General features: G+C 34.8%; 2 protein-coding genes across 2 annotated transcripts in view; one reads left to right on the top strand and one right to left on the bottom strand.

Annotated features, from left to right (window-relative positions):
* The window catches only part of LOC131075954 (uncharacterized), a 77,578-nt gene that overhangs the window by 25,356 nt on the left and 26,350 nt on the right, over positions 1 to 25,872 (top strand). The gene's annotated exons all lie outside the window — the stretch shown is intronic.
* LOC131075953 (uncharacterized) lies at positions 9,045 to 11,168 on the bottom strand. The gene is made up of 2 exons (XM_058012942.2): positions 10,770 to 11,168; positions 9,045 to 10,680 (listed from the first exon to the last, which is right to left on the bottom strand). The coding sequence occupies exon 2, from the start codon at positions 10,504 to 10,506 to the stop codon at positions 9,652 to 9,654; it is 855 nt and encodes a 284-aa protein (XP_057868925.2). The 5' UTR covers positions 10,507 to 10,680; positions 10,770 to 11,168; the 3' UTR covers positions 9,045 to 9,651.

The raw sequence follows: 25,872 nt of genomic DNA, 5'->3' as shown, positions 1-25,872 counted from the left end.
TATCTTTTTAATTACAATGCTAAATCAAGAAAGCAAGAACTCATGGATAATTGCCCCTAGGCGCAAGATCATTAGATGACCCTTGTTTGACCTGGCTGCCTCCATTTTGGAGGCTGGAAAAAGTGCATCCTTATATTGAATACTTGGAATGCACTTAGGTGGCTTTGGAGTAGGAGAGGCCTTTGACTTTTCTAACTATTTTCTTGTATCAGCTCCTAGAAAAGCTCCAAAATATTTGGAACTACTCCTAGATGCTTTCCACATGTTGATAATGTTTTCACAACTACTCCCTAGATGTTTGAAAGAAGCTATAACTGATTATAGCTGCTCCAAGCTGCTATAACCTCCTTTCCCTGCTCATAGGACATGTGAAAAATGATTTGAAGCTGATTAACTGCCCTAGGAGGGCATAGGAGACCTTTGAGGGTTACTACTTCGAAACTTGTCCTCATATCTTCAAAATGCATCTTAGCAATCACTGATCTTCCATCTCCTTACCGAAACTGTCATCTTGGCATCTTGTTATAGTGACCTCCTTGTGGTGCTGTAGTTTGCCATTGTGACTTTCAGGCTAACCTCATGATCTCACCACTGTGACTCCTTGTTTTTTGAGTAACTGTTCTCACGTATTACCATACATGGGTTGTCTCATTCTTCTTCTCCTAGGATTATACCCATACTTTTCACTATACCTGCACTGTTTCTTTCTTGGCGCTCTATTGCCTTATTGCCTGTGGCTCTTCTAACTGCCCTCATATCATGTCATCCATAATTTCTTAGCCAGGTCACTTGTCTAGGTCACTAGGCTTGTTAGTCATGGTCCATGTCTTCATGCTTATGACACTTGGACAGTCTACTTTAAGATGTCATGAATGACTGATTTATGACCATCCTTTTGTTCTTTATAACTGTCTATAGCCCTGTGACATTATACACAATGTCACTTGACTATGTTTTTTGTAGTTGCCCTTTATCACTTCATAACTCTGCCATCCATGATTTGTTCAATAATTTCCTGACTGCCCTTCATGGCATGTTGTTTCCACTCATTAGCCTACTGTTACTGTCATGCTCCAACAAACATGCATGGCAGTCATAATGGTGTCCCTGTCTTCAAATAAATATTACTGTCCTTTGAATGGCTTTTCTTGGATGATTTTAACATCATCTCTGCTCTCACTCTGCCTCAACACTCTAATAGGACAGATTTGTTGTAGACATGCTTATTCCATTGAAAAGTTCGCACAAGGCTTATGGACAGCAATCTTACTATTCTCAGATCCCTGTGACCTTTTCTTTTCATGTTTGACTGTCATACCACTGAAGATTTTCACCATTTGATCTCCTGAAACAACAACCTACAGACATTGACAATGTCACACTGCCCTTCTAGACTTGACATTGTGATTTTCTGGTCTCTTGGCAAAACATTGCCTTTTTTGCTGTCACACTTTGTCTTCAGGAGGTGTTCAAGCTTATCAGAGTCATCATAGACTCTCGATTACCTTGCAATTTGTTGACTTGCTTAATCTTCACAAGGCTAAGATTTTCATTGTGCTCTCTGAGAAAAACTTTGAGCATCTGCCACTGTCACATAGGTTTCTTGATAAATTTCTGCACCTTTCACTTTGTCAAAGTAGTGTATTCTGCTCTTCCAGACTTGTGTTCTATCCACTTGCAATAAGCATGTCTGTGGAATGTCTCTTCAACAGTCAATGAAGGTTTCATATATTCTGCCCTTTGGTCCCTGGACCCTTTATTTATATCTGACCGTTTTGTTAACACATTTCACAAAACTTGGTCCACTGTATTTGTAAACACTTCTCATGTTTATTTTATAAGGACAACACTTGTCTTCCAGGCCATGTTCAGAGTAAAACTGTGTAATAACTAATAAACAGGATCTTGAGCACTGGCACAGTAATTGGTTCTAATGACAGCAGAACTTTTCCTTAATCTCAGCGGAAAAGCAATAAATCCTAAGAAACCTTCTTTAGCTTTTAGGAAACGGACATCATAGACGGCAACAAGCGCAAATCCATCAGATCCAGGCAGAAGATAAAAGTAACAAGTAAATTCAACACTGTCTAAATGAATAGCTAAATAACCTTTTGAACTCACTTTTTTCTTCTCAATACTATTGATCACATTGAATTTCATTATGGCTTGTTGACTTTGAACACACAATTCTTCTTCCACAGTTTTCTTGACAAATAGATCACGTTAATTGTAAATAGTCCCCAGTTTATAATCACCTTGACAGTGATCTTTTGATGTGAGATCTTTTGTCATAACTTCTATCCATTGGCGTCTATCAATTTCCTCACTGATCAAAATTGATCTCAAATTCTCATCATATCCTCTTGATGTTCTGATAGCATCAATAAAGAGCTTAGGATCGATTTCAACCATTCTTTCAAAAACAGAATCAAGCAATTCATTGTAGCTTATTTCTTGTGCCATTGATACTGTTAACGATAACTGTCCCTAGAACTTTTAAACTGGAAGATTCCCCGGGTTATTATAATTTGTTGCTCGTATTGATGATCTTGCAATGAGGGGGACTATGTGTCATGTCTCACAAACTGCAATCCTTGATAGATCAAAACCAGTGAGACCCGTCGGATATGTTATGAAGCATGGTATGACTATGAGCAACTGGTTTAGGCAAGTTTTAAATGATAACCCCATTTCACTTGTTTACAAGCAGAAGGATGTGATGAGAAAATTTAGGTTTTATAAGGCCCCACATGATCCTGTGGGTTGATTCAATATTTCAATGTCGAGGTGCATGGGTAGGAGAAGACCTCCTTTTGATTGCACAAGGTGAAGCATACTAGGTTCTGCACCATAAACTGCTTTCTCTTTGCCTTATAAGATCTGCCCTAGACAACATGAAAGCATGCAACTTTCTTTGTAGCCTTATCTGGTCATACAAAACCTTCTGCATTACAAACCTTCATTGCAAATCATAATGGACAGTCTTCTACTCATTTCTCAACATCATGGCAAGTCTTTCCTACCATTTTTAAGGCTGATGGTACTCAAGACGACATTATCCTTTTTGTTAAAGTGCCCTTGAAACTATTATGTCTATTGACAATAGACTAGATTACAACTGTTTTGGAAGTCATTATATACAAGAGTCTCACATTATCTGCTGTCAATACACACCTTGAAGAAAATCATAAACTAACAACACCATCATTGTGCGCTGTCATCTCAAAATAATACAAGTTCGTTCCTTAAAATTTCTTCAAAGCATAACATACCTGGCAAAAATGGCATGTGACTTCATTTACCTTTGTCATGGAGATGTCTAATATGTGGGTATGCCTTTGATTTCTGAAAACCCTTCCTCTACATGCAGTGTGCCATTACTTATCTTCCTCTTGCAATGTGGGTGAGATGTGGAGCAGCCAGGTGTTATCCTACGTGCCAAGGATGAAGAATGACTCTTTGAAACCCTTGCAATGTGCCATAAAAAGTTGGATTGTTTCCTGCAACGTGGGTCAAGCTCCTTGGACTCCTTCAACGCCAACACTAGAGCACCTTCAAAGCTAACCACCAGCAAGCCTGACTTTTTCACACAATGTGAATGGAAAACCTTCAAGCTTTTAAACTTCAAATCAGTGACAATCCTATTAATAAGGAGGTAGAAGCAAACACATGGGTTGATAGTGTGCAAGGTAGAGAAGCAAACATAATTATTAAAGGTGTGAAAGAGTATGGGAGAGATGAACACATACTCGATCTTGCAAGTGATTTCCTAAGCGACATGGTGCTTTGGCAAGGACAAATTTGCTAAGCATGGAGGGTGGCTAAGTTATGTGATGAGAGAGCTAGACCCATAAAAGTCACCGTGTCAAGCATTCGTGATGAGCAAAGTCTTTTAAGCAAGAAGTAGCTCTAGGGGGGTTCTCACTTTTTTCTAGATGAAGATTTCACTGTTAAGCATCAAGAGGAGAGAATAGAGGAGGTGTTAAAGATTAGAGCAGCAAGAGATGAAGGCAAAAGGGCATGGTTGTACAAGGGCAAAGCCGTTACTTCCTTCTTTGATCCTCATACTAAATCAGAGCAGCAAGTTGATAGCAAAGAAAAGGCAGCAAATTCTTTAGTAGGAAATGAAGCAACAAGGTCAATATGGTCAAACAGGGATAAAGACCTCTTGTGTGCCAAAACAAATAGCAACCAATTCCTACCCAAGCTTCCTTAAGTGTAGTTTGTTGGAATTGTAGAGGTTACCCTTGGAGGCGAGGACCTAGGATAGGGCCTATTATAGAAGGTAGAGACATTATTTGTCTCATAGAGACGCATGAGCATGGTGGTTGCAAGATTCCTTTGTTTAAAGAATATTTGAAGATGGTGGTGTCGAACAAGGCAGCGGGGAATGGCAAAGGACGTCAGGGTATAATGGTTTTAGTGAGAGAAAAAGGTCATTTCATTCAACTTGAAAGAAAAATAGTTTCTATGGTTCAAAATCTCAGAAAATGATAGTCTCATTAGGATTGCTGTATTATTTTGCTTTGGAAGTCTCAAAAAATTACAAAAATAATGGGCTAAACCACAAAGACCCCTTTGCAGCCTTAATAAAAGACATTGCAGTGCATGTCCAACAAGGTGAAATCCTCCTAGTGGATGATTTCAATGCTAGGACTACAAATGAACAAACTAGCATACTTTGTTGTAAAGAAGATTGCAATCCTATTTAGCTAACTTAAGTAAGCAAGCATCGATGGACAAGTCTCAGAACACAACAAAGGTTACAATCATTTTGGAGAGGAATTGCTTTTTTTGTGTGGAGCTTTTGATCTAATCATTTGCAATGATCTAGTTAGATGGGGCAAAGTCGGGTAATTTGAAATATCCCACTAGGGATATTTATTTCAAATATTTGAACAAACTAACCATAGAATTACAGCGTACAAATTGCATGTAATCGATTTCCATTAAACCAACGAATTACAATGAAAATCGTTAAATTTCATACTAACATAGAGTTTTCTGAAATTTGGATATGATATAGCCTCAAATCTTATTTAGAGGAACAATAGTAAAATCCAATCGTAGCCACAAAACTTACAGTCTGATTGGATAACTAGTAAATAGAATCTTGAAGCACAAGTGAGCTACCTGAATGATAACTTCAACTGCATTTGGTTTTCATCCACCGCTTTCAAGCTTGAGGGTTTCCGTCCCCAAACCAGCTGAAAGCCCAAAGCTTCCCTGAATTCTCCAAGAGAATACAAACCAAACATAAACCAAACATGCCAAAATGAGCCTCCTCGAGATATTAAATAGCTCAACTTTATGACTCTTCTTTTGCCCACTGCTTGTCTCTTGTAATACCCTTTTATGAATAAAGTGACTATCTTATAATTTGATGTTGACTTTAAAGTCACTTAAATCTGCTTTAATAAATAGTTAAATTAAGTTGTCTTTTAAATCATTACGCTTGACAACTTAAACTTAATTATTTCATGGGTTTTCCTAATGTCCCAAAAAGGGGACATTACATAATTTCACTTGCAATACTTACAATTGGGCAAGCGTTGTGGATTATGCAATTTGCTCTCATAGCTTGTGTGAAAAAATGAAGTCTTGATTGGTGAGCAGCGTTGGGATTTAAAATCAGACCATAGACCAATTTATTTAAGTTTTTCTTGGGCAACAAAATAGCAGCATGGGATGAATTCTCATTGTCTTCGACAATCGCCTTCAAAGAGCAGAATTCTTTCAACTCAACAAAATTATAATACCTTCAAGATAATGCTTGAGAGGCCTTTTAAGAAGCAAAAAATTCTGTTTCATGGCCTTCATAGTCATGAGTTAACAAATTTAATTCATGGGGCACTTGTAGAGTGCAAAAGAGCCAAAAATAAGAAATCTGACACAAATTGCTTCTTGATCAATGCTTGGTTTGACAAAGAATATAAAGCTGCAAGGAAAACTTTGAAAGATTCAAAAAAGATAAAAAATAGACATTAAAGCATACATGTAGAATTTAAGAAAAAAAAGTTGATTACATGATCACAAGGCGGGAAGAGCTAATCTTCCTTGGTAAAAATAATCCCAAGTTATTTTGGAAGGATCTTCAATCAAGCAAGAAGCAAACTGAAAATAAGATTGGTGCTTCTCAATGGTTTGATTATGCAAGATAACTTTATGAGCAAGATTATGAGGTTAATCCTCCGCCCTTAGTCAACATTGCTACAAATATTTTCACCGTGAAAGAGATAGAGATGGGTATTAAAAAACGGGTGTTGGAGGCAAAAGACTTGTTCATAATGGAAAATACTGAAAGGTACATTGCAAAAGTCAAATTAGAATTCATGAAAGGCTTTAAAATCATAGATTTGGCTCAATCCCATTATTTTTTGAGCATCGAAGTTTCAAAAATTCATACCTTCATCACACAACAAAAGTATATTGATAAAATTTTGAGTGAATTTGATATTAAGATTGTTACAAACAAAATATAAAATTAACAATACATGATACAAATTTGAAGATGCAAATAATAAGTATAAAAACTCATTGGAAGTTTGATCTATGTAACCACATCTAGATCATACATTTCTTTTTGTCTTTAGTATTCTTTCTAGATTCATACAACAATCGAGAGAAAGTCATTGGGTAGCATTAAAAAGGGTTCTTCAATCTCTGAAGGGAAGTAGTAGATTTCAAACTACTTGGATATTTAGATTTGGACTATAGGGTATTTGATAACTGAAAATCTACTTTAAGTTTCATGATGATTTTAAGATCAACAATGATCACTTGGAAGTCAAAGAAATAGTTGAGATTGACTCTTTTTTCAGTTGAAGCAAAGCATGTGGCTGAATATATATAATCCTTATACTAGATTATTTTGTTTATGTTAAGATATAGCCCTCGTGAATCTAACTAATGGTAAATCGGTTATTATCTGGAGAGTGATATATTAACAAACTGTATGCTTGTTAATATATCACTCTCCAGATAATAACCGATTTACCATTAGTTAGATTCATGAGGGCTATATCTTAACACTCCCTCTTAGCAGGAGTGGATCTAAGTAATTTTCTTAGGAGCATATTCTGTCATGACTTCCACACAGTTCGGGACAACATTTAATATAGTCTTGTCATGACAATAAACTCAATATCATGATATCCGGCTCAGTCTGGGACAATCACTTAAGAAGTCAATCATGAGATGATCACATACTTTAGGATCAAGATATCCAGCACAGTCCGGGACAACAACTTAATGTAGTCAATCTTGACACTTGGTCAACTATTGTCAAGATCGTCACCTTGAAATAGTAACCTTAAACATAAGAAGATCTTCATCTTCTTGAACATTGTTAGAATATTGCAATATACATTTTATTTATTTATTCATGAACAAATTACACATGGTAGGAATTTCATCCTAATAATCTCAATTATAATCTAGTCATACCAAGTTTACTTCTGAAGTATTCTATCTTCAATCTTGCAAGTGGCTTGGTGAAGATATCAGCATTTTGTTCTTCAATACTGATGTACACTAGTTTTATGACGTTTCGATCTACCATATCTCTTATGCAGTGATAAGGGATCTCAATATGTTTGGATCGATTGTGAAAAACTGGATTTACTGAGAGCTTGATACAACTCTGATTATCACAATGAATTATTGTTGAATTCAGAGTTTTTCCAAATAATCCAAATAATAACTTTCTTAGCCATACCGCTTCACGAGCTCCCATGGAGGCTGCCATATAGTCTGCTTCGGTGGAGCTTTGTGCAACTACTGACTGTTTTCTACTGAACCAAGATATCATAGCAGAACCAATAACTCACGGCAATCAGTCTTCCAGAATCGTTGTCATTATTCTCCGATCCATATTTAACAACAGTTTAATAATAACATTCATATTACAAATATTAGTCTTTTGTAAAATCTAAACAATCAGCCTAGAAATGAATTGAATACTTATCTTGGATATGAGCTGAATGGTCATGTTCTCTTAACAAATTTATACTTCACAACATAATTTAGAATACAATCTAGTTTCCTGACATGACGAGATGATGTTGCTTGTAGAAAATATATAAAAATAAACATGGATAAGGCTTTACAAATGCTCAATATATTAACTTGAGAATATCTCTTTGTTTGTTGCAATCTTTGTCTAAATTTGATATTAGACTTTGTTTTCTCTCTGAATCTTTTACTTTGACCTCGATGCAAAATTAGATGTGACTACAAATGTAGTTTTAACCTTTTCTTGTGATAATATCGAGAATCGAGATGATGTCCGTTAGCTATGACAATGTCTTGTAGATTGTAGTTTTTCCACTACACTACACACTTTTCACTACCTACAATAAAGTTTTGATATTTGATTGGATAGTGCCATAAATACATTTGTGGGTTTCATTTGAGAAGTTTGAATTACAAAACTTCGTTGATGGTAATCAAATCATATGAAAGATTCAAAGATTGAAATGGATCCCTTAAAAATGTTCAAAATGCTTAGATAATGAAGTTGCGATATTTGTGTGATTATGTGAATGGAGTTATCAATGCTTCTTAGACTTGTGGCTTCTACTATGTTACTGGTGGTATGTGCAAGCTACCTTATTTATGCTATTATTCTTGTCTTAAAATAGAGAATTGCATAATTATTTTGATTGTTGGATGTAAAAAGGATAGGATACAAGTTGGAGTGAAAATGGGAGGTGTTGAAATTATAAAAAAATGGGGTCGGGGATGCTGTCATAGGTACAATTGTAATGAACTCAAATTGTAATGAGAACTCAAATAAATATTTATTAGCACAATTGTAATGCTCTCATCCAGATATTTATAATAATTTTAGATCTGGAAATAAATTTACAATATATTCTACAAAAGACCAAAATTTATCAAAATTAGATTGCTAGTCTTGCACAAAAGAGGTCAATTTATATGAAACCTTAGAGAATGTTATTGAAACTGAATTTAAATGAAACCTCAGAAAATGCTACTGTAACTTATTTTTTCTTGTATGAACATTATATAATCAGGTCTGAAACTGAACACAAATTCTCCCAAACTCCAAAATATTAAACAAAACTCACAAATATATCACTTCTACATTTCACCTGAATCACTCAAAACATCACAGATGTCACTGTTCGACTTCCAAATGAAAATACCAAAGATATAATCTGTTACAAACATTATAACAGTAGCATACTGCTGTAACACACCCATAAATAAAACAACTGCAAACACACAACTATTCTCATTAAACTAGACCAAACAACTCCATAGAAGACCTACGCACTAAAATAAAGAAACTAACATCAGTGTCTGTACAAAAATCCCGTCTCTTCCCCTAAGGTATTGTCTGTCCTTTCACCTTTCTTCTTTGTTATCTACAACTTATGAGAAAAACTTCTCATACCCCTGTCACTGTCTTTTAATGCCTTTTTACCACCCTTGACCCTTCATAGGTTTCCTCTGCTATCTCTTCTTAGTTCTGTATCCACTAAACTTGAACCGCCGGCTCTTTCCTCCTCCTTCAACTGGTTTGTCACAAGGTAAGAAGACTTTCTTCTCTCAGCTTCACTTTGGTTTTGGAAATTAGATCTTGTGTCCAAGCTCAAAGATCGACTAAACTTAGACATAAGACCTTCATGACTTCTCAAAAGACATTTTTTTTTCTCTATCTGAGGCATTAAATATGTTATCCATCAACAGTCGTGTTGAAGTTTTGCATAATGTTTGTTTAACAGCCTCAATGACTTGAACATTTTTACTTGCTTCAATAGGAATGTGAAAAATTTGTTCATTTTCACTGTCAGAAGCAAAAGTGAATTTGCCAATGTTCCTTACGTATTTATGAACACTTTTCATCCTTATTGTATAAGGACGAAACTTGTCTTTCAGGCCATGTTCACAAATTAAAACTGCCCAATTAATAGAATCTTGAATACTGATACAGTAATTGGTTCTAATGACAGCAGAACTTTTCCTTAATCCCAGCGGAAAAGCCATTAATCCTAAGAAACCTTCTTTAGCTTTTATATGTCGGAGATCATACACAGCAGCAAGTACAAATCCATCAGATCCAGGTGGAAGATTAGAGCAACAAGTAATTTCAACACCATCTAAATGAATATATTCATAGCCTTTTGAGCTCATTCTTTTCCTCTCATCGCTACTAATCACAGTGAATTTGGTTGTGGCTTGTTGACTTTGAAGACGCAATTCTCTTTCTACTGTTTTCTTCTTCACAAATAGATCATGTAAATTGTAACTAGTCCTCAGTTTACAATCACCTTGACACTTATGGTTTGATGTGAGATCTTTTGCCATAACTTCTATCCATTGGCGTGTATCAATTTCCTCACCGATCAAAATTGATCTTAAATTCTCATCAGACTCTACTGATGTTCTGGTAGCATCAACGGAAAAATTAGGATCAATTTCAGCCATTCTTTCTAAAACAGAATCAAGCAACTCATTGTAGCTTATTTCTTGTGCCATTGATGCTGTTAATGATGACGGTCCCTAAAACTTGTAACCTGGAAGATTTTCTGGGTTATTATAATTTGTGGCTCGTATTGATAATCTTGCAATGAGGGGGACTATATATCACATTATCTGCTGTCAATACACAACTTGAAGACAGTCATGATCTACTAACACCATCATCGAGCTCTGTCATCTCAAAACAATACAAACAAGTTCCTTAAATGTCTTCACAGCATAACATACCTGGCAAAAATGGCAATTTGACTTCATATTACCTTCATCCTGGAGATGTCTAACACGTGGGTCTGTCTTCAATTCCTTAAAACCCTCCCTCTGCATGCAGCGTGATATTACTCATCTTCCTCTTGCAATGTGGGTGAGATCTGGAGCAGGAAGGTGTTATCCAACATGCCAAAGATTAAGCATGGCTCTGAAACCCTTGCAACTTGCCATAAAAACTTTAATTGTTTCCTGCAACGCCACAACAGGAGCTCCTTCAAGGCCAACCACCAGCAACCCTACCTTTTTCACGTATTGGGGAATGGAAAACCTTCAAGAATTTATAACAAAACCTGACTTTTTTCTTTCCCTCAAAGTTGAAACAGTGTGAGAAATGATATTTAATTCTTTCCTTTGAGGAAAAGGTGCCTTACACTCTTCCTGGCAGAATAGTTCATGCTTTTACGGACATAACTATGACTAAAGGTAATAAAAAAACTGATCATGTTTGGAATGTTAAGACCACATTTGTGTAAAAATGTTAACAAAAGTAAATTTTTTGGGATACTAGTCTTAAAAAATTTAATTTATATAATTTATCACATGATTCAGAATGTTTTGTTGTTGGAGGTTAAGAATCTGAATGGTTTATATCCAAATAAATAACAGTTCTGAAAAAAGGATTTGCATATAAAGAAAAAGAATAATAAAATCAGTAGTTACAGCTGTTCAAATCAGCTTATAATATAAAGAGGCAAGAAAACAATTGTAGGGGCTTCATTTATTCTTTCACCAAAGATGATTACTGGAAGGGGCCGGAAGGGCGTATACTTTCAATTTTTATTTTTTTTGTTAATATTGGACTGGTACATATCTTGTTTTATAATGTATAGATGGTGACATGCTCATTCATTTGTAAAAATGGGGTATATGGAGATTGTCGATATTCATGTTCAAATCAATAGCTTTAGGTCACATATCTGATTTTTGCATTATATTGTGAGAATCAATATAAAACTATATTATATGGGTTAAAAAAGTTTATATTTAAAAGATAATAATCTAAATTATTATTTATAAAAAATAAAATAGCAAGATAATTCAAATATTGTAAAGATGAAAATAAAGTAATTGTATTGAAAAAAAAACGAACAAAATATTTTATATTTTTAAAATTTAAAATAGTTTTACATTGTTTATTATTTGTTTTAAACAAAATAATGTTTAGACATTTTTATAACAATTTAGAGAGTGAGGAGATAAATAAGGATAGAAATATAGGTAGTGAGAAAGAGAGAAAAAGGTTGAAATTTAATTTATTATATAAATTAAAATAAAATTCAAAATATAGGCCTGTTAATGGGCACCTGAGGGCTAATCTTCAGAATCAGGGTCAATCAAGCCCTGAATGGACTTCGCCAGAAAAGGGGTGGATTAAGATTAATTTCGACGGAGCATCGAGGGGCAACCCGGGGGTTTTTGGTGTTGGGGTGATTGTTCGAGACGATTGGGGCAACACTCTGGCCATTGGTGCTAAAAGATTGGTGGATGGATCGAACAACGTTGCTGAGTGTCAAGCAGCATTAGAAGCTATCCTAATGGCTGGGAAACTGAGAGTGAAGAAACTCCATTTGGAAGGAGACTCTCAGGTTGTGGTGAATGGGATAGCTTGAGGTCGAATGGCGGCGTGGCACTTAGACAAGTAGGTTCGAAGAATGCAACTTCTGCTGGGCAAGTTTGAAGATTTTAAAGTGACTCATGTCCTCCAGGAAGCAAACTTGGAATCTGACAAACTTTCAAATGTGGGAGCGAATGGCTCCTTGGAAAATAAATATAGTTTGTTCGAGGACTTTAGAAATTTTAGTCCTCTAGATTTTGAATTTGGTTAGATGGCTTATCATAGAAAAGTGAACCCGAGCTCGATTTGAAGTGACCATTGGTAGCCATGGTCTTGTGGGAATTAAAGATCCTCGTGGTGTGTGATCTAGGATGTTACTGCAAGTGGCCTTGCGGTGATGGATGATGATGGAGGCGATCGGTGTGAGTGACTGGCGATGATGCTTAGTTTTCTGTGAGGCGTGTGGAGTAATCATGACATGTGATGGTGGTGACCTTAAAGGCCTTTGTGTTTCGTTTCCTGGCATTTTGTGGTGGCTGCTTGGTGGTAGGCGGTGTGTTCAGGGTTTCTTTTGTGCAGCAGCGAGAAAGGATGGAAGCAAACTTTTCGTTGATGTCGGATGGGCAATTGCTTGCGTTTCGTGGGCTGATCTCAAGGAATAGGTTGTCGAACGTCTTCAGAGTGGATGGAGAAGACTTATGGGGGGCATTGAGGTTGTTGTTTGGAGAGGAATTCCTGACTCTAGATTGGCGGCCGAGAACAAACCTTGACATTTCGTCGCTTTTTGCTGCTCTAGCCTTGCAGGTGGGAAAGTCGGTGGAGAAAGTGCAACGGGTTACATCTCTGGTGTTGAGACCCAAATGGGCGGGTGGTTTGCAGGAAGTGGTGGCCCGAGTTGTCATTGGCGAGGGGCTGAAGCTGGTGGAAGGCCCGCGGAGGAGGATTGGGGTGGATGTGGGGGCACTGCAGCCTTTTGTCATCTGGTCGGCTTCCCGACCGGTTGCACTGCAGGTGGAGGACGCAAGGAAAGGTTGGGGTGAGATTGTGGATTTTGTGCGTAAATTGGGGCCGACTGAGTGAGTGAAGATTCGTGGGAAGGTGACCCCCATTCGGTCTGAGGCCCCTCTGGATGTGGATGAGAGGCCTTTGGTTCGACACCAGATTCCAAAGAAATAGGCGAAGGTGGTGGAGCCTGGGTCTCTGTGTGGTAGCAGGCCAGGAACGGTGCCAGGTGGAGGGAGATTGACGCAGGAGGCAGGACCCAACAGGGGAATCCCCAATTTCTCAAGAGAAGAGGCTTTAGGGTGGTTTAGTAGATAGGTTCTATGGGTCGTTTGAGGCCTCTTTGGTGGTTTTTTGTGTCTGAAAGTGACCTTTTTTTGTGGTTGTTGGCCATGGTGGGATGGTGTCTTGTCAGGTTCCGTTTTGTAATAGGGGTGTGACCCCATAGTGTGGCAGAATGTCTTTCTGCTCTTTGGATGTAAAACTTTTCTATTTTAAGCAATATATTATATAATGTTATCGATCGAAAAAAAAAATTCAAAATATAATTTGTTTACAATAATAAAAATTATAATATGAAAAATAATTATTAATTATATCAATTCTAATAACTTAATTTATTAAAAAAGATATAATTAATTAAAATAAATTTCAAACTTAAATCTTTTTAGTGTATAATTTTTGTTATTTATTTTAATTTTAAATTTATTATGCAATTAATTTATTTTTATTTTTTTTAATGCTAAAAATTATTGTACCATCAAATTTAAAAACACATTTGTACTCATCAATCTTATATATATATATATATATATATATATATATATATATATATATATATATGTATATATATATATATATATATGTATATATATATATATATATATGTATATATGTATATATGTATGTATATATGTATATATGTATTTATATATGTATATATGTATTTATATATGTATATATGTATATATATATATATATATATGTATATATGTATATATGTATATATATATATATATATATGTATATATGTATATATATATATATATGTATATATGTATATATATATATATATATATGTATATATGTATATATATATATATATATATATGTATATATGTATATATATATATATATATAAATTAGAAACTTAAAATATAACTATTTTACAAAACAATAAAATTTTGATAGGATAAAAATTTATAAATTAAGTTAAGCCTAATAAATTTTAATTATTATTTATAATTCATAAAATAAGTAAAATAAATTTCAAGCTTAATTTTTTAATATATAAATTAAATTTAAAATTTACAATCAAATAATTTTATATAATTATATCATACAATTAAATTTAAAAACATTTTTATACAAGCTAAATTTTATGAAATACAAAAAATATAATTAAAATAATAATACTTATTATAATTGTTTTATGATATATTTTATTTTTATATAATAATCTAAATAAAATAAAACTAAAAACGTTAATAAAATATCATTAAAAAAATAAATAAACAATTTTCACCTGTCCCATAGGTATCCAAGAGTGGGTTAAATAAAAACAAATCTGCTACGTACACATGCCCCCAGCTTTGTACTGAGAATTTTAATGCTACTCTATCTATTTGTTTATGTTATCTATTTATTTTGTCTGGTATTGCTTCTCTTGGTCTTTTAGATCGCTCAATTTTGTGACCGTTATTAAAATCAGTTAATTCAATTCAGGCCTGGAAATTGACGGTCATCCTTATCTGTCATATCAATTTTTTATGGCAGTTTGGTCATTTCAATACCTTTCATTTGACGTTTTAAGAAGAATATTAATTGTCAAAAAAAAGTATCCCCAAATTTTTCTAGCCATTTTATTCAAAATTTTCTTTTTACTTGTACATTTTCCTAATTTACTATATAAATTTCTAAGTTCAAAAAATAAATATTGTAAGATCCCACGATAATGTATATTAATATTAGATGATAATCAATTAATAATTACTAATTTATTAATAACACATGTCAATATCTTAAATATCATATAAATATATAATATAACAAGTTTCTAAATTTATATTTAAGACAATCTTATAAAAAATAAAATTGATTAAGAAAATAGAAACTATTTTAAAAATTAGAAACAATTATATTATATCATTTCAATTATGAGAAGTTTTAATTTAACACAATCTTATTAAAAATATCTTTAAAAAGAAATTGATTAAGTTTCTAAAAAATAGAAACTATTATTTTCTACTATTTAAAAATATTCTAAATAAATTTGAGTTGTCATATACGTTCTAAAAGTGAAAAAAACGGCCAAATTGATCGTCAAATTCCACCTGAATGAAGCCACTACCACATACCACAAATGAAACCTTTCACACATATTACAAGCCTTAAAACTCCTATATATGTGGGTGATTTTGAAAACACTGAATAGATTTAATTTAGCTTTTATTAATTTAATATATTTATTGATTTTTAAAATTTGAGACTTGCTATTTATAATTGCATTGACAATAATTTGAGAATCCCCTTCCAAATGCAGTTTGGAGATTGATAATTTGCTCGTCAAGTTTACGATGAGTTATGTTGCTTCAACCTCTGTTTCATTATCGGTTCCATTTTCTAGCTTTTGAGCCCCAATAGCCAAAATATTCCTAGCTGATATCAAGCCACACATCCCACACCAGAAGACCCATGTTTACCTTTCAAATCTCCATCAAAATTGAATTTGACCCATCCAACCTTTGATTTTTTCCAATCAACATTTCTTTCCTTACTAACAGATGGATTAACCCATGAAGGTGAATCCCCCTACCCTTGTCGTGTATTAGGAATCAAATCCAAGGTAAACCGCCCCTTAACGGGCACTTTCAAATATAAACTTGGTGACATTTAGTTTAGGAAAATAAATATTAATAATAGTTGTAATTTAAAAAGAATAAACATTTATAATAATCATAATTTAGTTGAATGAAGTTTGTCTCTCATTTTTAATTTTAATTTAAATATATTCTGTAAGATATTTTCATTCTATAATTATTTATTGTTATTTTAGAAAAAAAATTGCGTTTAATAATATTATAAAATTAAAAAATAATTATCAAAAAAACTAGCATCATTGCGCATGAAGCTATTCATACAATGAGGAGAGCAAAGGTTGATCATATTCTAATCAAATTGGATATCAGGAAAGCATACGATATGGGATCGCACTTTCTTCCTTCAAGTTTTACAAAGCTTTGGCTTTATTGAGCATTGGTTGAATTGGGTGAAAGAATGGCAGCCCACAAGGTTTTTTTCAAACATCTCGGGGATTGCGACAGGGAGACCCCCTTTCACCTTTACTTTTCATTATATTGGCTGAGGTCTTGGGGAGGCATATTAAGCCATTGAGGAGTTCTGGTCAATGGAGAGGGATCAACATTGTTGTTGGGTTTGAATCAGTTTCACATCAGCAATTTGCTAATGACACAATTCTCTTTGGGGAAGTCTCTTTGAGAGAAGCTCGTTATCATTAAGAAAGCTATAGATTCTTTTTGTGATGCTTCAGGTTAGCAGGTTAACTGGGCCAAGTCAGATGTGTACTTCTTTAATACAGCCTTGGGGAGGTAGAGAGATATTGTCAAGATCCTGGGAGTCAAGTCGGGGAGTCTTCCAGGAAGGTTCTTAGGCACCCCTCTTTTCGGTGGCCCAAATATGGTGGGTTTGTGGCAAAGGCTGATGGATAGTTGTGTTAGTAAACTAGAGGGGTGGAAGAGCAAATGGCTCACTTCGACAGGAAGGTTATTGTTGTTAAAGTTGGTCTTATCTACCGTTCCAATTTATTTTATGATGTGTCTAAAAATCTCTGAAAATGTTGTTAAAAACATTTAATCAATATATGCGATTTTTTTTATGGCAAGAGTTAGCAAGACAAGATTCCATTGGTGGCATGGGATACAATCTGCCAGCCTAAGGGGTTGGGTTTTGCAGGGTTGAGGAACTGCAGTTCTCTTAATGAAGCGATTGGTGCAAAACTCATATGGCATATGTATTTGAAACCTGACCAAAAATGGGTACAAATTCTAAAGCACAAATACTTGGATTCCTTTTCTAGGGAAAGAATTTTTACTATGTCGGATCTCCCGTGTGGCTCAACTATTTGGAATTTTCTTGTCTCATGCAAGAAAGTTATTACAGAGCATATCACTTGGCAGTTGGGAAATGGGGAGAAAGCTAATTTTGGATGGATTTGTGGGATGGAAGTCACCTCTAGCTATGAGCTCGGGTGTGGAGAACATTAGGCTAGTGGCGGAGCATAACTGGGGATCGAAGGTAAGTGATTATATCTTAAATGTCCAAAGGAATGGTGTGGAGGAATGGACATGGAAGGATGTGAGTGCACTCCCTTTATCCTCTTCTCAGCGGGCTACCTTTGAAGATATCCTAAGTGAGTATAGATCATACCTCTCTCCCAAGGAAGATATCATCAAATGGTGTGGGACACAATTTGGGTTGTATTAAGTCAAACTAGGACATAGGATCATTGAAAACTCAGTGATTAATGAGGAGCGGGCGACGAAACTATGTTGGAGCTCCCCATGTTTATCAAAGGCTGGTGTGTTTGCTTGGCTAGTTTTGAAGAAGAGAATTTTGACGGGGGATAGGCTTAGCAGGTTGGGCTTTAATAGTCCTTTTTAATGTATTATGTGTAGAGAAGATGATAAATCCCTGGACAATATGTGTGCAAGTTCCTATTGTTAAAACTTGGATGAGAGATTCCTCTTCCGGAGAGGGTGATTGACTTATTTAAGAGCTGGTTCATTGAGAAAAGGAAATTAGTTTACTCTAGCATCTGGATTGTCTCACCTTCAATTGTACTATGGGAAATTTGGAAAGAGAGAAACAAACGCCTCTTTCAGGATAAGTTGGAGTTGGGGGAGATGTTGTGTGATAGAGTGGAAAGGGTCATTTCGGAAGTTGGCTCCTCGTCGACTGCAGGTCATAATTTTATTAAGCACCCTTTTAGCATGGCGGATAAACTTATTCAAGCTAGATGGCCTTTGGTGAATTTTAGACCCGTTCATGGGTCCTTTAGGGTTAATCCTTTTGCTAGGGGGGGAAAGGTTACTGATGAGGTGCGGATCGAACCAGAGCAAGGGTGGATCAAGATCAATTTAGGTGGAGCTTTAAGGGGAAGTATGGGTATTTTAGGTGCAGGGTGTGTGGCTTGTGATGAGGAAGCTAAAGTGTTGCTCAAAGGGGCGCAAAGGTTGCAAGATGACACAAATAATGAGGCTGAGGCGCAAGTTGCTTTTCTTGTGGTGGAATTGGCAAATAATATGAAAGTCCCGAGGGTACACTTAGAAGGGGACTCGAAAGTTGTGGTAGAAGCAATTGCGAAAGGGGCTTCATCAAGTTGGAGAATAAACAAATTCATTTTGATTTTTCCAGGATTTTCGGATATCTCATGTCCGTAGAGCAAGAAATGGGGTAACGGACCTTTTGTCCAACATGGCTTGTGAGTTGGATAGTTTTGTGATGAGATGGTGGGGTGCAGATGACATAGATGTACAATGGCCAACTTAGTGGGATGTTTAATCTTTGAAAAAGTAGGCGAATTAAGATGTGAAGATGTTAGTTTGTTGGTCATGAAGGATTTAGTTGAGTGATCGGGGGTTTGAGTTGAAGGCCATCAAAGAGAGTACAACTCTGATAAAACTCATTAATTGCTCTGTCCGGAGTTAGGGGGTGAGAAAAGGACGGCGGTATGTGGTGGACAATGCACTTAATGCGGTAGGGAATTACAACTATTATGATCATTTATTTGTTTTCATTGCCCGGTGTATTGACAACTTATCTTACTGAAGAAGCTTTTGAGTTGGCAAGGTGTGGGGAGATGGTAGGTGTTTGCAGAGGGATCATGGAGGCAAATTTTACGCTAAAGAGTAAGAAGCAAATATGCCCATTCTTTGGAGATGTTACGTAAAGAAGGCTTCAAGGGATGTTTCTTTTTCAGGATGAGCAGCTGGTTAAGTTTGTGTAATTAATCCTAGGGAAGGTTTTAGGCAATTTGAGGTACGAGTATCGAACGAACATGGATGTGTATTCTTTGATCATGGTGTGGGGGTTGGATGCTGGTGAACTAGTGGAGGTGGCGTAAAAGGTGATGGAGACAATAGTGCACAGTGATTATTTGGATGGTATGGACTCAATTTTGGAATGGGCAATTCTTGGGGTAGGAATTGATGTGAGTGAGGGATTTGCAGTGGCACCACATGAAAGCTTCAGGAAACCATTGTCCTTTATTCGATGGCCAGAAGATTGTGGAAGGGCACAATGTAGGGTGGAAGCCAAACAAGGTTGGGAAGCATTGAAGATTTTTGTGTAGGCTTAGTATTAATACTGTGATTAAAGTTAATACTGGGAAGCATGGAAGGGTTTAATTATTAGTAGGCTTAGTATTAATAATGTGATTAAAGTTAATGTGTGTTATATTAAGGTTAGAATGTAAATATAGTTATGGTTCATTTTATAATCCTAACTCTGCTCATAATCCTGACCCTAGCCCTAATCCTATCCCTAATCCTCAAATTGTTCACTGTAATCTATTTCATAGGTAAATTGTTTCCTTATATTGTAAAAAAGCTATAGCATACAATGAAGGACCTTATGGGCTTATGAGGAGGATCTCAACTATTTATTTGTGCTTACTATGGCATACTACAAATTGTTATCACTATTTCTTCTATTTGTACCCTCCAATGTATTATTTTAATGTATATCTAAGACTATCAATGTAACCATTGAACCTCTTTTTGGTGCAAGTGCTAGTTCGATACAACTAATGTATAGTTTGAGCACCTCTTAAGCATACAATTTGAGTGTTTATGAAAGGTTTTTAAACTATGTTATCTTGAGTTTTTGGGATAGCGAGGACAGGGGACGGGGGAACATGTTTTTAGGATGACGACAAAGGGGAAGGCTATATAAAATATTTGGAAAATTAAAAATATATCTAGGGAAATTTCAGATGTTCATATGAAAATATGGATAAAGCATGCATATATATATTATATTCATATGAAAACATGGATGTAACATGCATATGAAAACATTATAAAACCTTAAGTTTTAACATACAACATTTGTGTTCAAAATTCATTGTCAATATGCATGTGATATTAAAAAAATAACATACAAAATGCCCAAAGGCTACATTGTTTGGCCATATAGTTTCATTTTCAATCACGATATGAAAATACAAAAAAACAAAGTACACTGTTGACCTCAATCTACATCTACTAACACTATCAAAATCAGAGTCCTTTGAGTCTTTGCCACTGTCATGGCCCACGATCACCTTATCCAACAGAATCCCAACTAATTCCCCTAGTGTCTCCTCCTTGTCAACCTAGGCCACATCTTCGAGGTCAATGTACCACTAGAAAGTTGGAGTTTGTCGATACTTTGGAGTTTGATGATCTTGAAGTCGAAGAGCACTATGCACAACCACTAGCTTTTGCGCTCATCTAGAGGTAAGTCTATCCTCTTAATGGAGTGTATAGGGACATATGTGGACCAATTCCTATTTGCAACAAAAGAACTGGCAACATGTGTGAGGAGACAAGTGACAAGCAACTTTGATTGTGGTGTATCCTTCTTGTGCCATGTCCACCATCGAGTAGGGTCTCTTTGAGCTAAGATAAATGATTCAATGAGTGAAACACTCTTGTTGCTCCACTTTTTTCGTCTCAAACAAATGATCAAATGAGTCACAATGTTTTGCCTAATGACTTTTATGGTGACCTAGGAGGTGGGGGCCCACAAAATGAGAATGCTTATTTTGCAACTTAAAATTGTTTTGTTTTAAAATCCCCCTTGACATCAAGGATGTTTGACTGTCCCCGGGACGACCAAACAACCCTAGTGTCAGGGGGCAATATTTTTTGAAAAAGGGGACGTTTCAATTTATTTTTGCAAAAAAGGGGATATCAAGGGGATGTACCGCGGGCATCCCCGAGATGTCCCTAGTATGGGGACAATGTTTTAAATGATAGCTTTGGGTCATCTTCATTATCTTTTGAATATTGAAGTGATTCAAAAGTTAAAGTATATTTTCATCTCACAACAAAAGTATATTGATGAGATTTTGCACAAATTTGATATCAAAACTATGAACAAAATATAAATTTGACAATAGATGATACAAGTTTGAAGATGCAAATAAGTATAAAAACTCATTGGAGCTCTGATCTATGTAACCACAACTAGATGATACATTTTTTTTTGTCATTGGCGTTCTTTCTAGATTAATACAACAATCGAGAGAAAGTCCTTGGGTAGCAGCAAAAAGGGTTCTTCAATATCTAAAGGGAAGAAGTAGATTTTAAAATACTTGGATATTTAAATTCAGACTATCTAGGTTTTATGAAGACGGAAAATCTTCTTTCGGTTTCATGATGATTAAATTAGGATCGACAATGGTTAGTTGGAAGTCAAAGAAACATTTGAAATTGGCTCATTTTTCAGCTGAATCAAAACATATGGCTAAAGACATATATCCTAATACTAGATTATTTTTTAAAAATAATAACATTAGTATTAAACAAATATTAGTCTTTTCTAGTATCTTAGCAATCATGGACTAGAGATGAATTGGATAGATATGTTGGATATGAACTGAATGGTCAGTTCTCTTGACAAATTTGTACTTCACAACACATTATAGGATAAATATAATTTTGGGTTTTTATTTCCATTTTTGTTTTGCATTTTTGCAATCTAGTTTCTTGATATGACAATAGAAGAGGTTGCTTGTAGAAAATAAATAAAAATAAACATGGATGAGGGTTTATAGATGCTAAGTATGTTTAGAATATCTCTTTGTTTGCTGCTATCTTTGTCTAAATTTAAAATTGGACTTTATTTGCTCATACATCTTTTTTTGACCTCTATGAAAAATTAGATGTGACTACAAATGTAGTTTTAGCCTTCTAGTGTTGTAATTTTTTGTATGATCAAGATGATGTTCATTAGCTATGACAATGTCTTGTAGATCATAGTTTTTCCACTACACTATACATTTTTCACTACCTATGATAAAAGTTTTTATATTTGGATTCAATGGTGCCATAGGTATGTTTGAGGGCTTCATTTGAGGAGTTTGAATAACAAAACTTTGTTGATGGTAATCACATCATATGAAAGATTTAAAATATTGGAATGGATCTCTTAAAAATGTGCAAAATGCCTAGATGACAAAGCTGTGGTATTTGTGTGATTGTGTGAGTACGACTAAGGAGGTAGAATAGTGGAGTTTTGTGTGTTTCTTAGACTTGTGGCTCCTACAATGTTATTGGTTGCATGTGAAAGCTACCTTATTTTTGCTATTATATTTGTCTTAAAATAGAGAATTAAAAAATTATTTGGGTTTTTGAATGTAAAAAGGATAGGGATGCAAATTGGAGTGAAAATGGGAGGTGTTTAAATTGTAAAAAAATACATTTTGACCATTGAGAATGGTACCATGGGCACAATTACATCCAAGTTGGTCAAGTCACGTGGACAAAAGTGGAAAAGGAGATTGAGATTAGAAAAAGGTTAAATTGTGAAGTGTTTTCAAGGTTTAAGGATAGTTTGTGTGCCAAATATTTGTATACAAAGGTTGTATTGTTCATTAAATGGAAGGGCCTAAGAGTGGACGAACACACAAGAAGAAAAGATAGTAAGTATGCACCTATGATCTTTAAATTTTGCTCCCACTTTAGTGTGATGTAATTTTAAACGAATCATGTATGCTAAAGTACAAATAGAAATTTATAAATGTTATGCATGATTCACAAGAAAGAACAAAAGAATCTATGTTATATATTATGTGCCTTCACTTGAGCAATCCCTTTAGATCTACAAAACATACAAAATGAATATGATTGTAGATGATAAAATTTTTATCCTAAATAATTTGCAAGAGTCCAAGAAATTCTATTACATTTATCAAATTTAAGGAGTTGTGGAGATGCGATCAACTAGGCTTCCACAAAACCCTAGACAATTGGTTGGGAACAAGTAAAGATCATGTTGTATGCTATTGTCTTTGAATTATTATCAAGTTTTATCCCATGAAGTTGATGATCCATGATTATTTTGAGTGTTGTACGAACCATGGTGGAATCACTTTAACCATTATAGAGTAACTCATTTCCTATAGTCAGTGAGTAACCACCCCCTCCCCATAGTACAATTGTCAACTATAGTATGCTTTTAGATGCATGATATTAATTGGATATTTCATTAGTTTTTTATTAGGAGTGCAAATGGAAAATGCACCAAACTAGGAAGTATTGATGAAAGGACCAATCCAAATGGGTTGAAATTGACCATGAAGTTCCTTTTTGACATTTGGATTATTTGGATTTGTATGAAGTACCAAGTGACTTATTTGAAAATATTGTTTGCTAGTGTCTTTGTTATATGCTTTCCTTAATTGTCTTTGGTACATGTGTAGATTATCTAATGCATGTACTTATCGTTCATCAAAGCTCTCAAGATATTGTAGTCGTTGTTCTTGGTATGTATAATGATCCATGATGTCACATATGAAAACACATAATGTTGGAATCTCAATCTCATGATACATTATGACCTCTATACCATAAACTAAAGATTAAGGTGTAAACCCAATGGGAGTGATAATGATGTGTAGTCTATTTTTGCATGCAGAATCATTCTAAGAATGTCTTTACCTCTATATTGCAAATGATGTATCATTAAATGTGACAATGGTGGATGGAGAGACAAATCTAAAAAGCATGATAATCCATTATAAAATTGTAGATATTAGTGGTCATGGTGGCCTTTAAGGGTGTAGGTTTGATCCATTTCATAAAATAGCCAATGTCAACAAGGATGAATTATGTATTTAAAAAGAGGTTGGGCAATTTTACCCACCAAGTTAGGTCTCCACATGGAATATGTCCATGGTGATGTATAGAGGTGAAACTCACAAGTAAGTGCAATCTTTAGGTTACTATGTTTTTATAATGTTGCACATGGATAAACTCACAAATCTTTTTCCTTTTTGCTCCAACAGTAACCAATGCATATTTTATGTGCTAGAACAACTTTGTGCTAACTATCATCCACATATCGCCCCATGGTCCTCTTGAAGGGAAATGATATTTTTTTTATCATTTAAGTGTCAAAGTGATAAACCATTAAAATCTTGTCAGTAAAATATCCTTACAATTAGTAAATATTTAGTCATGGATTCAAGCATCTTAGAATATTGGAGTGTGAATGCCCACGATTCTAGGTAAACATAGATATTGTGAAATTGATCCTCAAGTATGAGTGTAGTAGCAACCCTGCAATGTGTCATGAATAGTAGATTATTCAAATCTATGAATAGCCAAAGCGAATATAAGACTATCATCTTCCATCCTCGTCAAGGAAGTGGTGATAGTTATAGAATTGTCGTGTCAGTTGACATTTTTTAGAGTAACATTAGTGGTGTGTGCATCAAAAGAATATGGTGATTTCCATCTAGCTCATGATATTGCGCTAATTTTGCTTCCTTACCCTTATAATATATTATTTGTCTAGTCATGAGTTGGGAGTTACAATGTAAATAATTAGATTTAATTTTGAGGGATGTGACAACCCACAACCTAGCAAGTAGTTTGTGGTAGTATGACACATTATTAGCATATGGAAAATCAAGTTGAGGTTTTAAGATCGATCCTACCCTAGAACTACTCATGCATCTAGGTTTGTTGAAAAAATGGTCCAAAGGGAGGAGATGTGAACATTTAATATAGGCTCATCGAGAGACAAATAAGCAAGTGTTGTAGCTAGTTTATTGAGAATGACTTGTCCTTCAATATATTTTGAGAGATGAATTCAAGATAAATGTCAAAAAGTAGCATCACCCAACATCTAGCATGATCCAAAAATTTGGCTTGTGAAAATGCATTTTTTAATGTCTTATTTTATGATAACTTGTGTCTCAACATGGATCATGTAATGTCTCAGCTTTCCAAATGAGAAGACATAGTTTTTTGATAGGTGTATATCATGCCTCATGATTTAGTAAGGTATGAATAATGTATTAGATCGCATGTTTTTTTCTATTTTGTGCTAAGAGATCTTGAGTAGTAGGTTCCTTGGTGGACACATATAAAAGCAATCCTTTTTGTGAATAATAGGCACGTGAATTGAGATATTTAACAAATATTGTTTCATGGAATGAGATACTTTTTGGCATCAAAACTCCATTAAGATTTCAGTGTTTCACATATTTCTTTAAGAGTTTGGCGAATGGTAATGTCTTAATGCTAATTAGGCAATAATTTCACTAATAATTTGGATCTTCCATCGGGGACTACAAAGTTGTGATAAGTTACTTTGACGAGGCATGTTAACAATGATATGTTTTTTTAGCATCCACCACAATGTTTTGTCAGGATGTGATGAATCCTAATAAATTACTATTATTAATCCTAAACACACAATTTTGAGGGTTAGCCTTCATTTGTGTTGGCATAAGTGGCCATGGGTTA

This window comes from Cryptomeria japonica, chromosome 9 (genome assembly GCF_030272615.1).
Source record: "Cryptomeria japonica chromosome 9, Sugi_1.0, whole genome shotgun sequence".
Taxonomy (NCBI): Eukaryota; Viridiplantae; Streptophyta; class Pinopsida; order Cupressales; family Cupressaceae; genus Cryptomeria; species Cryptomeria japonica.
The sequence above is the reverse complement of the archived record's forward strand: the minus strand, read 5'-3'. Positions and strand labels throughout refer to the sequence as shown.